The sequence below is a fragment of the Epinephelus fuscoguttatus genome, linkage group LG24 (genome assembly GCF_011397635.1).
Source record: "Epinephelus fuscoguttatus linkage group LG24, E.fuscoguttatus.final_Chr_v1".
In the NCBI taxonomy this organism is placed as follows: Eukaryota; Metazoa; Chordata; class Actinopteri; order Perciformes; family Serranidae; genus Epinephelus; species Epinephelus fuscoguttatus.
In genome coordinates this window covers 4,698,160-4,710,446 of record NC_064775.1, presented here as the reverse complement: position 1 = coordinate 4,710,446, position 12,287 = coordinate 4,698,160, and the positions used below count along the sequence as shown (strand labels likewise).

General features: G+C 44.4%; 1 protein-coding gene across 2 annotated transcripts in view; it reads right to left on the bottom strand.

The window, feature by feature from the left end:
• The window catches only part of LOC125884883 (methyl-CpG-binding domain protein 5-like), a 50,022-nt gene that overhangs the window by 37,320 nt on the left and 415 nt on the right, over window positions 1–12,287 (bottom strand). For both annotated transcript variants that reach the window (XM_049570147.1, XM_049570146.1), the window contains exon 2: window positions 1,907–2,501. In XM_049570147.1, coding sequence (XP_049426104.1) covers window positions 1,907–2,019 — 113 coding nt within the window. In that variant the 5' untranslated portion in view covers window positions 2,020–2,501. The remainder of the gene's footprint in view (window positions 1–1,906; window positions 2,502–12,287) is intronic.

Sequence of the window (12,287 nt, the reverse complement as noted above, 5' to 3'; positions counted from 1 at the left end):
TTAACTGTAGGAGAACACGAGCAAATACAAGTGTGCGGTGACAGTATCAGGCCACGGTCACAGAAGTAGACAGGATTCTTTCCAACACCCAAAATAAACCTGACACCAGCCAACTGCTTTAGTTCATTGTGGCTGGTAAACACACGTGCTGGTGTTCATATGCCGGGAAGGACACCAACTTCCAGTCTACATAGCAGCAGAGTGACTGGTAAAGGATCCAACTCATTAGTCAAAGTCACTGCTGCACACACCGAGTGCATTTTGTACACCAGTGACTGGATATGGGAAATTTCCAGTCCAGGCAAACGTGGGCTTCAGTTTACCTGCGTAAAGGGATCGCTCATTCACTGGAGTAAGTTGAGGGAATAACCATGACTCCACACAGCGAGCAACACCATCAGAAAGCCGCCATGTTTCTGTTCACCTCCTGCAGAGCCAATCAATTAAAGATCCAAACATGTGTGGACGGTAAACAAACATGCTGGGTGCTCTTCGACACCAAAACATGATGTTTACTGCAAATATATCACGTAACGGGTGATTACATCATCAACCTGATTTTTTTAAAGATTTATTTTGGCTTTTTTACCTCTTTTAGGATAGACAGACGAACGACATGAATCGAACCTGGGCCAACGCCAAGGACTCAGCCTCCACTGGGCACATGCTTCGCCCCTTAAGCCAAATTCACATGACACGTTTTTCACCCTGATTTTGCGTCGTGGAGACTATCGTAATCTTTTGAGCGTTCATACCTGGCGATGTGTGTTTCTGTCAGCATGTCTCGCCAACTGCATTACGACCTGTGTGCACACCACAAGATTTCTCCACCGAGCCCTCGCCAACAGAGCCCCAGATAACGCGGTGACGTCACCAAACTACGTTTTTTTAACTTGGAGACGACACATCGTAAAGGCATGGATATTCTTTATTATCATGGGTCTACTGGGAATTTGGGTCCGTGCTGACGTGGGATGTATCCCGCCTCTCATTGGCTGATGCTCTTTGTCAGTCGTGTCAGACTTCTCCAGTTTTCTGGCATGCCAGATATCCAGTCACAGACGAGGGGGCGACTTCCTCGTAGGCTTGTTCACACATGAGGACTCGTCGTGGCAGACTATCTGCCGACTCACCTCCGACCCAAGGTGGCTCTCAAGATCCTCCGCGACGTCAAAATCGCGGTGAAAATCATGTAATGTGAACTAGGCTTTAATGTACTAGACAATAAACAATCAGGTGATAAATCTGACAACAATTTTAATACTTATGAATGTCGTTTCAGTCATTTGTCGTGCAAAAATGGGGGAAATTTGTGGTTCCAGCATCTAATATGAGACTATTTGCTTCTTGTCTCTGATTTGTGCCATTGTTGAGTGAGTATATTTGAATTTTGAAGCTCAGCTGGGACAAACCGTGCATATTGTATAGGCTTGGGCAGTATCATGGATTTACAGTACACAAGGGTATTTAAAAATTCCCATCGTATGGTTAAAACATAGACAGTCCCCTCTCTATTAAACTGATACAGAGATGCTGTATTGAGGTGATGTACTGTAGTGCACAGCACACACCACCAGAGGTCAGTCTATCCTGGTGGAGCAGGCAACTGAATTGAGGAAGTAGCGACTGTCAGTGGTGGTGACAGCATTACAGAGCTGGTATAAAGCTGACCAGCAACCGCAGAGAGAGACGGAAAGGAAAAAACGGCATATTATTACATGTAACTCGGTAAATTAAGGGTTTATTTCTACACAGATGGTTTTTATGAGCTGCTGAGTTCGAATGAATTATGTTTTACGATGAGTTAACAAGGTAATTAAGCTAATCTTAGTTCGGTGAAAGAAAGAGAGAGAGAGAGAGAGAAAGAGAGAATTCAGTCGGTGTACGGTAGGGCTGCCCTTCTTACCTTATATATACGACCCCACCGCCATGCTCCGCCTTGCGCTGCCAGCCAATGGGGACCTGGACAGGGACGGCCTGCCTCTCATCTCCCGCCTCACAGTCCTTTCCGCCATTCATTGCTCCACTGGTTTTACGCTCGACACCTCAGAGGTATATCTATCAGACATCAACCAGCGTCTTCGCAATGCACGTCATGTTCGTCTTCCAAAGCCGTGGTGGAGGAGGTGGTGGGAGGGTTGCGGAGAAGGGTAGAGCTGCAGGGTTATGCGTCGACGTAGGGTGGTGGGTGGGTGGGTGGTCGGGTAGGGTGAGGCGAGCTCACGGCAGACCCTACCCTTTCAGCTGCTTCATGGCTACAGTGCTGAATGCTGCGTGGACTTCCATTACTGCATCTTGTCGTTCAGAGCCATCCGACTCGGAAGATGCTGGCTGAATGAGTGGGGGTCAGGAGTCGCTGTGCTTTCACAGGAAAGTCTATTATTATTAACTTTTTACCATTTGTCTTTCGCCGCTCAGGTTCGGTCCTTCAGTCGGACAAGTAGAGTGTGTTCAACATATTGGTTCCCAAACGCAGTTGGGTAGTGGTATTCCCATGGTTCCTGTGAGGGCAGAGCAGAAGAGGAATGCACATGAATTAATGGATCCATTTGTTTTGCATGAGTAAAAGTTCATAATTCAATCTGCTCTGGGAATGACAGACATTAATGGTATAAAGCCCTGTCAATTTATGACATCAGCAAAATGCTACATCGTAATTGGAAACAGAAGTAACTGGAGTAGGCAGTTATATTTTGGCGTCTTTGGGCAGAAATCATGTTAATATCAATATTTCAGAGATAGAGAGTAAATGTTGCTAACAGTTCAGCCGTCTACTAACCGAGGCTAAAGGCTCACAGCTATGGTTTCAAGTTCACGTTTATGTAGCTAACATTAGCGAGAGCCTTGAATCACAGTGTGTCCTCCTTCTCTCACTCCTTGCTGCTACAAACCACCTCACCGGGAGGAGAGCGGGCAGCAGTTCTGGAGACGGACCCCAAGTCAGCAGCCACATCAACCCAAATCCAGCCAGCGCAAACCTTAGATCCAGGGGACCAGACAGCCCTGACGCCCCATCTGAACTGCAAACTTTCTGTTGCTGCCATTACACAGATTAGTTTAGGCACTGCCTAGGATTTAGTACAGTTCACGTTTAAAACAAGACCGGTACCTGGAATTTGCTACTGGTACTTAACGGTAGACTGTGTCTTGTCTGCTTGTGTGTGTCTACTCATCTAGCAGTGACACTACACAACAAAAAATAGACCAGACGCCAAAACGATTGAGTAGATCGGCACTGCAGCGATAATCTTAGCGCACTTGAAAGCCGACGAGGGGCTGTGGAGCTCTACGGCTGGCTTCGCAGCAAGTCTGCCTCCCATCTGAAGTTCGCGGAGCTCTGTGGCTAGTTTTCAGGCTTCATGGCACATCTGTCTCTGTCTAAACCTGGCGTTCTCACCCAGATGTAGTCTGAGGTACCGATTATTTGGCGCTAAAGGATTTACCATGAATCGGTACTTGGTAGTACAGATGTAATTCAGTCGGCAACCTTAAAAGTACAGAGTTCAGTCCTCAATGCAAATGCTGCCACTGGCTATGAACCCACAGTGACACCCGGCGCTGGGGGGTTAGTGCTGACCTAATTCGAGCTGCTACAGCTGCCAACTGAAGGTCCACCTCCTGAGCTGCTGCCTGTTCTCCTCCAAGGGAAGCAGTCCACAGTGGTGGAGAGCAAAGCGAAAGGACCATGGGGTGGCTAGCAGCTAATTTTTGCAAGGGTGACCCCGAATAGTCGATGATTCGATTCGGAGAAGTCTGATTCGGCTGCCAGTCTCGCCGTTGCAAAAGTGGTTATGAAACAAGACCGTACCTTTCTGACTATATGGGGTGCTCACTGCTGCTGAACATCTTGATTTGACACAGAATGTATTTGTTTTCTTGTAATTCATGATATATAGCCTATTCTGATACAAACATCAGCTTAATTTCTGTTTATAAAAAACTGAAAATGACGTGTGCGTTTTATCAGTAGGCAAAATCCTTACTACGCATGAATAAATCACCCAGTTGCTCGATCCAAATAAGTTGAGGTGAGTGAGTGCACTGCAGGACCATCAGAGCAGCATCGAGGCCTATGGTGATTTACGGTGGCGGAGCGCACAAACAAACACTTTGGAGGAGATATGTGCTCTAAAATCAAACTTTTTTGAAGGATTATTCGTTTACCTGAAGTGTCTTGAAACGAATTTCACCGTTGATTGTTGTCTTGACAGACTCTGATTTTTTTATTTGGCTACTTTTTGTCCGACGTGGCCAAACAATTGAGAGCGGTGACGCACGGTCCATGTGGATGAACTTGTATGAACCTGAGTTGATTAATGAAGTAACCTGAAGTCAGAAAGAAGGAAAACTGTTTCTAAACCTTTTGATGATGTTTTTGGATGTTTATTTGTGAATGAAATGGCAAGTTCTGACGAGCCAGAAACGACTCCTGTTGAAGACATGCGTGAGGCTGCAGCGCGTCTGCGCTCATCTAGAGCATCATACCTTCATGAAGTGACAGGAATAAAGAAAGATAAAATGATAACCCTTTTACTTTTATTATTATTATTATCTTATTATGCCAACTGAAGAATTAAATTTGTTTATTTGGGTGTTGTAGCTCTTTTCTCTGGAGCGGACACTGACACAAATGAGCTCATTTATTAATGACGGGAAAAACAACACGATTCGGCGATTAGTCTGCTAAAGGAGAAATCTGTCAAATCAGATTCGACTATGAAGATTCTTAGTCGGGGACACCCCTAAATTTTTGCTCATTTTTGGTCAGATAAAGAGAGAGAGCGAGAGAAAGCGGGACAAGAAGGATATGACCCGCAGACACCTCTACAATGAAAAAAAGAGTAAATACAACAATGTATGGGAAACACAGGGTTACTATATGAAGCGGGTGCATATGCTTGTGGTAGTCTGATGGGAGAGCTGCCGCAGAGCTTAAAAAACAAAACGAAAACTAAATAAGAATCTAAAAATCACAGCAAAAACACTGCATAAATCATTTAATCATTTCCACTGAATCAAGCCAACGATGCCGATGTTGTGCCCCAGTCGTAAGGATTTCTCTCTGATAGATGTACGACTTTTACCACAATGCTACGTTCTACTGTTTACCTAACCATCGTAGCAGCACAAAAATAAAACAATTACAGCTGTGATGCCTTTCATAGTCGTAAAATCCCATGTGAGAGTATTACAAGCTGTAGTGCAGTCTTTTGGGGTTTAATAAGCCTTCAAATTCACAGATCTGTTACTCATACTGGATCATATTTCATGTCATATACCAGCGCCTGAAGCAACACACCCCCACCAACGCAGCTCTTTACGTTGTTTGAACGCAGGGCTGTTTTCGGTCTGAACGCCTGCTTGGGAATACCTTCAATACGAGGCTTTCAGAGTCAACGTTTTACAATGAACAACAAGATCAGGCTTTATACAGAAAACACTGATCAGTTCAAGAAATAATACGGATCAGGAAATCACTGCATGCATTAAAATGCTGCTAATCACAATGGCTAGACGACAAAAATCTGTTTTATTTTTTGCGCAGCAACACTGGCAGCTCTCTCAGACATTTCAAACACTGGTAGGGGCCCATCAAAGCTGGTAAATCGGGCTGAACTCAGTACGTGAGTGATGGAGCTCCATGCAAAGCCTCCTCTCAGCCGCCGGTGCTGCTGACTCATAACTGCCCTGTGAGCTGCTGAGACCGAACCCAGTGACACCACCACAGAGGAAGAGAGGGAGGTACGGAGGGTAGCGCTTGTAAAAATGAGGCAGCAGTTAAAACGTATGCTGTTTATCTGGAGATACGCTGCAGCAACAGTCGCACCTCATCATCTCAGGAGAGGTGCGTAGTGTCCTATCACAGAAACCACCACATCGTTAAAATCTCATTCCCCAGAAGCTCCGTGTTTGGAAAACGCAGAGGTGACAGAGAAATTTCTGTTGCGTTCACAACACAGGAGACAAGAAATTATTTCTCCAACACGTGCTCAGTGCAGAGTTGCTGTCTGAGAACACCTCTGGCCGTGACACGTGTAACCTCTGTATTTTGTTTGCTCAATTCAGAAATAGGCAAGATGGGGTACGGGGAGTGATGTGCAGCAAAACTCCTGGATCAGATTCAAACCCAAGACGTTCTGATTAAAAAAATACATAGGTGCCATGGCGAAGTGTTTTCATCTTAACCTTTAGCAGAGCAACAGGATCTAAATCTGCCACCGTGCTAATATGAAAGCACAAATTTAAATCCCAGCTCTCACCATTTTACTGCCCATTTCTCCCCCACCATTTCCTGACTCTCAAGAATGTCCAAATTACATGTGGTACCTGCTAATCTGTAACCTTTTACTGCAGGCTGATCTTTTTTTAAGATTATGTTTGTGGCCTTTTCGCATTTATTGTTCACAGAAGCAGGAACGAGACGGAGAGACAGGGAGGAAGGACAGAGAGGAGCAGAGAGGTGGTCGAACTCAGGACATTGTGGGGACATAAAAGCTGACCAGAAATGCGGCATGAATTCAATTATTACTGCATTGAAAACATCTAAAGGTGGATATTTTATTGAAGCCTGACAGTAGACTTTGCAGCTTTGCAGCTTTGCGGCTTGCAGCGACGAAGATGGACCAGCTAAAACTGTGGGACACACAGCTGCTGTCGCTAGGCTGTCGATGGGGAACGCTGCCTCAAAACTGGAACTACACGTCAGGGTTACAACGGCTACGGATGTACCACATGTAGGGTACTGTGATTTGAATCTATAGCTGAGGGACTTTTCGACAGATTAACATGAACAAAAGCAGATATATTTCAGCCTCGTCAGGATACAGGGCATCAAATGTCATGCAATGCAATGGAGCCAGAACTATAAAGCTTCATTAACTGTACAATACGTGCATGGTATCACGTTTACATTCCTGTTTCAAATGACACAGAGCAGAAACGCCACATTTAAGACTTCATAATAAAGTGTTGCACTGCTGTGAAGTACGCATGATACGCAAAGCGGTATGTAGGTTGAAAACAACATATTTTTTAATGTTTAAAGAAGGCTTTGATCCAACAATTCCTAAATTGAGCAGATCTTCAAAATAACGACTAATAAAAAAAATCGCATCAAGTAGGGCCGATACCTAAGGGAAAACATCAGGCACTATTCTGAAAATGCCCAGCTAGGAGCGCCAGAGTGCTGAAAAGATGCACCGCTTTCTCAGCCGAGGCACTTTGGTTGCGTTCAGTTGCCATAACGTGAAATATCTGCACGAGGTAGAGCACTTGTTCTGGGAGTTGTTTTAGATGAAGGGAAGGCGGACGCTCGTCTCTCGCCTCATTCAGTTGAGTTCAGTTTTTTAAACATTAAAATATCTGTTTTTGCATTTCCACTGCCATAAGCTGTCCTAAGTACTAGGGCTGCAACTCACGATAATTTCATTGACGACTAATCTGTCGATTATTTCTTCGATTATTCGACTCATCGTTTTATCGAAAAATGTGTTAAAATGTTGAAAAATGTTCGTCTGTCTCTCCCAAACCCCAAAATTATGTCGTCTTGTTTCGTACTCACGCCAAAGGGTTTTAGTTCACCGTCATGGGAGAGTGTGTCAAGCTGCCAATATTTGAACGTAAGAAGCTGCAGTAAGAGTATTTTGGGTACGTTTATAGTATTTTTCTATGGACAATGACTGAAACCGATTAGTCGACAACTAGAATAGTAACCGATTATTTTAACAGTCAAGTAGTCATCGATTAGTCGAGTAATCGTTGCAGCCCTACGTAGCACACTGATTCGATACTAAAAGGTGAAGCTAGAAAGGACAAGAGAGCATTGTCACTCTTGCTCTTTCGCCCATGGATGATGAAGGTGCAGAAGTTCCACTGCATTGACAGTGAAGAGGAAACACCACGAGACCTGTACGGAGCAGTGACGCATCTGATACCATCTGGTAACAACCCGGCCTACATTTAAGAGTACTGACTGCATTAGAACTACGAAACAAAAGCCCCTTTTTTGCCCAATTTTCCACCTCGTCGTGTGGTCATATTGGCGGAACCCTTTTAGTTTGAAAAGCTGTTGAAGACTTGTGGGAGGAGCTGTTGATGACGCCGCACGTGCGAGCCACTGGCGGTGGATAAACAGGAAACAGCTGATAGCAGGAATTAGCGAGCAGCTAGTAGCAAGAGGGAAACACAAACCTGACAGACACTGTAAAGATGAGCAACTGGGGAGACAAGGAATTGCGCGCCCTCCTTGTCCTCACAAACAAAGAGGCCATTAACCGTCAGATGACGGGGACGGTGAAGAACGGGTCGACTTACGAGAGAATCACCGAAGGACTGACCAGCTGCGGCTTCCCTCCCACGTCACTGTTTACGTCACACACCAGCAACAGCAAAAAAAACGATGGCAAGTTAATCTAGAGATAACGTGCAGATTTTTAATTTCTGTGTCAACCGCTCGATTGGTTGAAGAGTCAGAATGTTAGTCGACCCCGATTTTACAGCATCAAGCTTGATAAGCACACATCGCTATCACACTAAGCAACTGTGGCTCGTGTCTTATTAGTGCCAAGAGCGCATGTAGAGAAGATACTACGATTTCAAGATGCTCTACAATCACTGCTAGAAAAACAAAAGGAAATTGTGTAGCTTTGAGACAAAGCAGTGGAGGATCATTTTGGGAGTGGACCCTAAATTTAGTCCTGTAAATGTTCCCCCATGTCCTCGTTTTGTCCTTAGCATGTGCTGTTGTTGTCATCATTATTGTTTTGCCCTCACAAATGATGCTGGGGAGGAATGCCCTTAATAAATGACAAGGATAGTAACATGAAGCCTGACGTCACTGCACAGTCACTCATGTCTGCGATTTGAGACAAGACTGCATTTTGTGGCACTCGGGAAAGTAAATCTGACCTGTGTGAAAAGGTGAGAGATGAAAAGTGAAAGCAGTCGGCGATAATAAAAGTATTTCCTGTTGGGAAAAGATGCAGCACCACTGTAAACATATTTTGGGTAAACATTTTGGGGGAGAGGAGGAAGAAGAAGAAGAAGAAGAAGGAGCATTGCATGCGATGGGGATTCTACACAGCTTGGACTCAATCCAGCTGCAAACTTCATACGAGCAGTACAGAGCAAGAGTTAATGCAGAAGAAGACATAAATACAGCCACTGTGGACTTGCAGCAATGCAGCCTCAGAAAGGAAGAAAGAAAATGTTTAAGATAAGAAATCGCATCAAAATGACAAGTGGAACTGCAGCCAAAGGTTCCTGAGTAACTGAATTTGCAGTCCATTAAGGATGGCAGCTTATGTAAATGAAAATGTTCTCTCTCAATGTCCAAATTTGAAAGAATATGATCAGACAAAGTGGCTTGTGTGCATCTCATTGCGTGGTCAAGACGTCCCTTTCTGTCTGTCTTGTCCTGATTCTACAGGGACGTGAATGCACCCCAGCAGCAGCTCTTTATTTGCTGTTGTGATCATTGGAGTTGCCTTTAAGGTCTGTCCAACCCACAATCACGTCTAATTGTCTTGACTCATCCTGACCGGGACACGGAAACTTTTTATCTGCTAGCTAGCTGGTGCGGCAGCTGGTAAACTTCACCCGCTGACTCATGACTCAGATCAGGACGGGATCTTTAAATGATGACTGCAGGAGAACTGGAGTTTACCAGCATTTTGGGTTGTAGTGACACCAATGAGTGCAAAACAAATAAAGCTATTTAGAGCTATTTATTTCGATCAGTTACTTTTGCTTTATCATGTAGTATGCTCCACATAAGACAGTCTGGGGAACGTTTATGGTTACAAATGTCCCTGCCCACTTCTGTGCACGACATTTTCTGTGCACTTAAATCTGCATTTTCAGCTTAAAATATCTAAAAATGCATTAACTGCCAAGATGTCAGGGTCTGTCACATGCTGTCAAATAAAGCCACACAGGTAAAATAGAAGACTGCAAAGGTATTACATGTTATCTTACATGTTTAGAAGGTTTATCATGTAGTACGCTCTATATAAGGCAGTGTGGGGCACGTTTATGGTCACAAATGTCCTGCCCACTTCGAAACAAGACATTTTGGTGCATTTAAATCTGCATTTAAAGACACTTAAAATATCTAAAAATGTGCCAAGAAATCAGGGTCTGGCACACGCTGTCAAATAAAGCAACACAGGGTTGCAGCGGTATTACATGTCATCTTCCATGTTTAGGGAGTTCATCATGTAATATGTTCTATATAAGGCGGTCACAAATGTCCCTGCTTCTTCTGTGCAGTATGATGCATTTAAACCTGTCCACTTAAAATATCTAAAAATACATTAAGTCACAAAACATCAGGATATGTCATATGCCATCAAATAAAGCAAATGTTTAGGAAGTTAATGGCGCACTATACTCTATATGAGGCAATCCAGTGCACGTTTGTGGTCACAAATGTCCCTGCCCACGTCTGTGCAGGATGTTTTTGGTGCATTTAAATCTGCGTTTTAAGCTTAAAATACCTAAAAATGCAATTAAAGCCAAGAGAACAAGGTCTGTCACATGCTGTCAAATGAAGCAACAGAGGTAAATATGAGGATTGCAGTGGCATTACACATGTCATCTTACATGTTTGGGAAGTTTATCACATAGCATGCTCTACGTAAGGTTGACTAGTTAATCTGGGGCACGTTTATGGTCACAAATGTCCCCGCTTCTTCTGTGCAGGATATTTTGGTGCATTTAAATCTGCATTTAAAGCCACTTAAAATATCTAAAAATGCATTTGGTGCCAAGAAATCAGGGTCTGACATATGCGGTCAAATAAAACCACACAGGATTGCAGCGACATGTCATGTCATCTTCCGTGTTTAGGAAGTTAATCATGTCATATGCTCTGTATAAGGCGGTCTGGGACACGTTAATGGTCACAAATGTCGCTGCCCACTTCTGTGCAGGACATTTTCTGTGCATTCAAATCTGCATTTTGAGCCGTTTACTCAAAACCTTTCCTTAAAAATGCAATTAGCGCCAAGAAATCAGGGTCTGTCAAATAAAGCAACACAGGATTACAGCAACATTTCATGTCATCTTCCACGTTTAGGAGGTTTATCATGTCATATGCTCTATATAAGCCAGTCTGGGGCACGTTTATAGTCACAAACGTCCCTGCCTTCTTCTGTGCACGACACTTTTGCTGCATTTAAATCTGGACTCCATGCTTAAAATATCTAAAAATGCATTTAATGCCAAGAAATCAGCGTCCGTCACATGCTGTCAAATAGAGGGCTGCAGTGGTATTACATGTCATCTTCGATATTTAGGAAGTTTATCACACAGCATGCTCTACTGACTAGTTAGTCTGGGGCACGTTTATGGTCACAAATGTCCCTGCTCACTGCTGTGCAGGACATTTTTGCTGCATTTAAAGCTGTGCATTTAAAATATCTAAAAATGCATCCAGTGCCAAGAGAGCAGGGGCTGTCACATGCTGTCAAATGAAGCAAAGCACAGAATAGGTACCTGCACAAAGCATGCACTGTTTATGGAGGATAATCCTAGACATGATAAAAGGACAAACTGTGCAACACCAAAATGTAACAGCAGTGAGCCCTGCTCTCCTGTCACTGACCCAAGACATCCACCACTGCTCTCTCCAGACTAGATTAAACCCATTAATTCTCCACCTAGCATTTAAATCTTGCTGTAACCCCACAGAGCTGGCTACAGGCTAGCTTCAGGGGTAAATTAGCCATATTGTCCTGCAGCAGCCTTCAAAGTTGACAGCTACACAAGTTGGCTGCGTCGCGAGCTCCATGACAAGACTTTTCCCCAAAATGTGGAGGACATGACAACCGCTTGTGTACATTACCAGAGCAACCATAGGTGCCTGAGCGTTAGATAATAGCCAATTAGCCTGGTGAACATTAGCCAGACTGCTTATCAACTGTGCCAAGTGTTGCTTTATTAAGCCACAGCCGTGTGGCGTTCAATGTTTGGTTTGTGACGGGGTGAGACGTGCGGCAGGAGCTCCACCGTGTGCGGGCCTCGGCGTGAAGAAGTGACCGTGTCAACAAGCGGGATCAGTGCTGTGTGCCTGTGCTGTTTGATGCATTGGACACAGCATCTGAACTAGCTGGGGGGTTAGCATGCCAAGCGTCAGCTGTCTAGCTACCGTTACTTGGGTAAGCTAGCCAGCTAGCTTGTTGTAACGAAAATGAATTAGAGGGCGAGCTCGGCTACGCTAGTAACGTTTTAGCGTTTAATTGGCGAAGCGAAACCGCCACCGGGCACGTTGGGGACCCGCAGCCCAG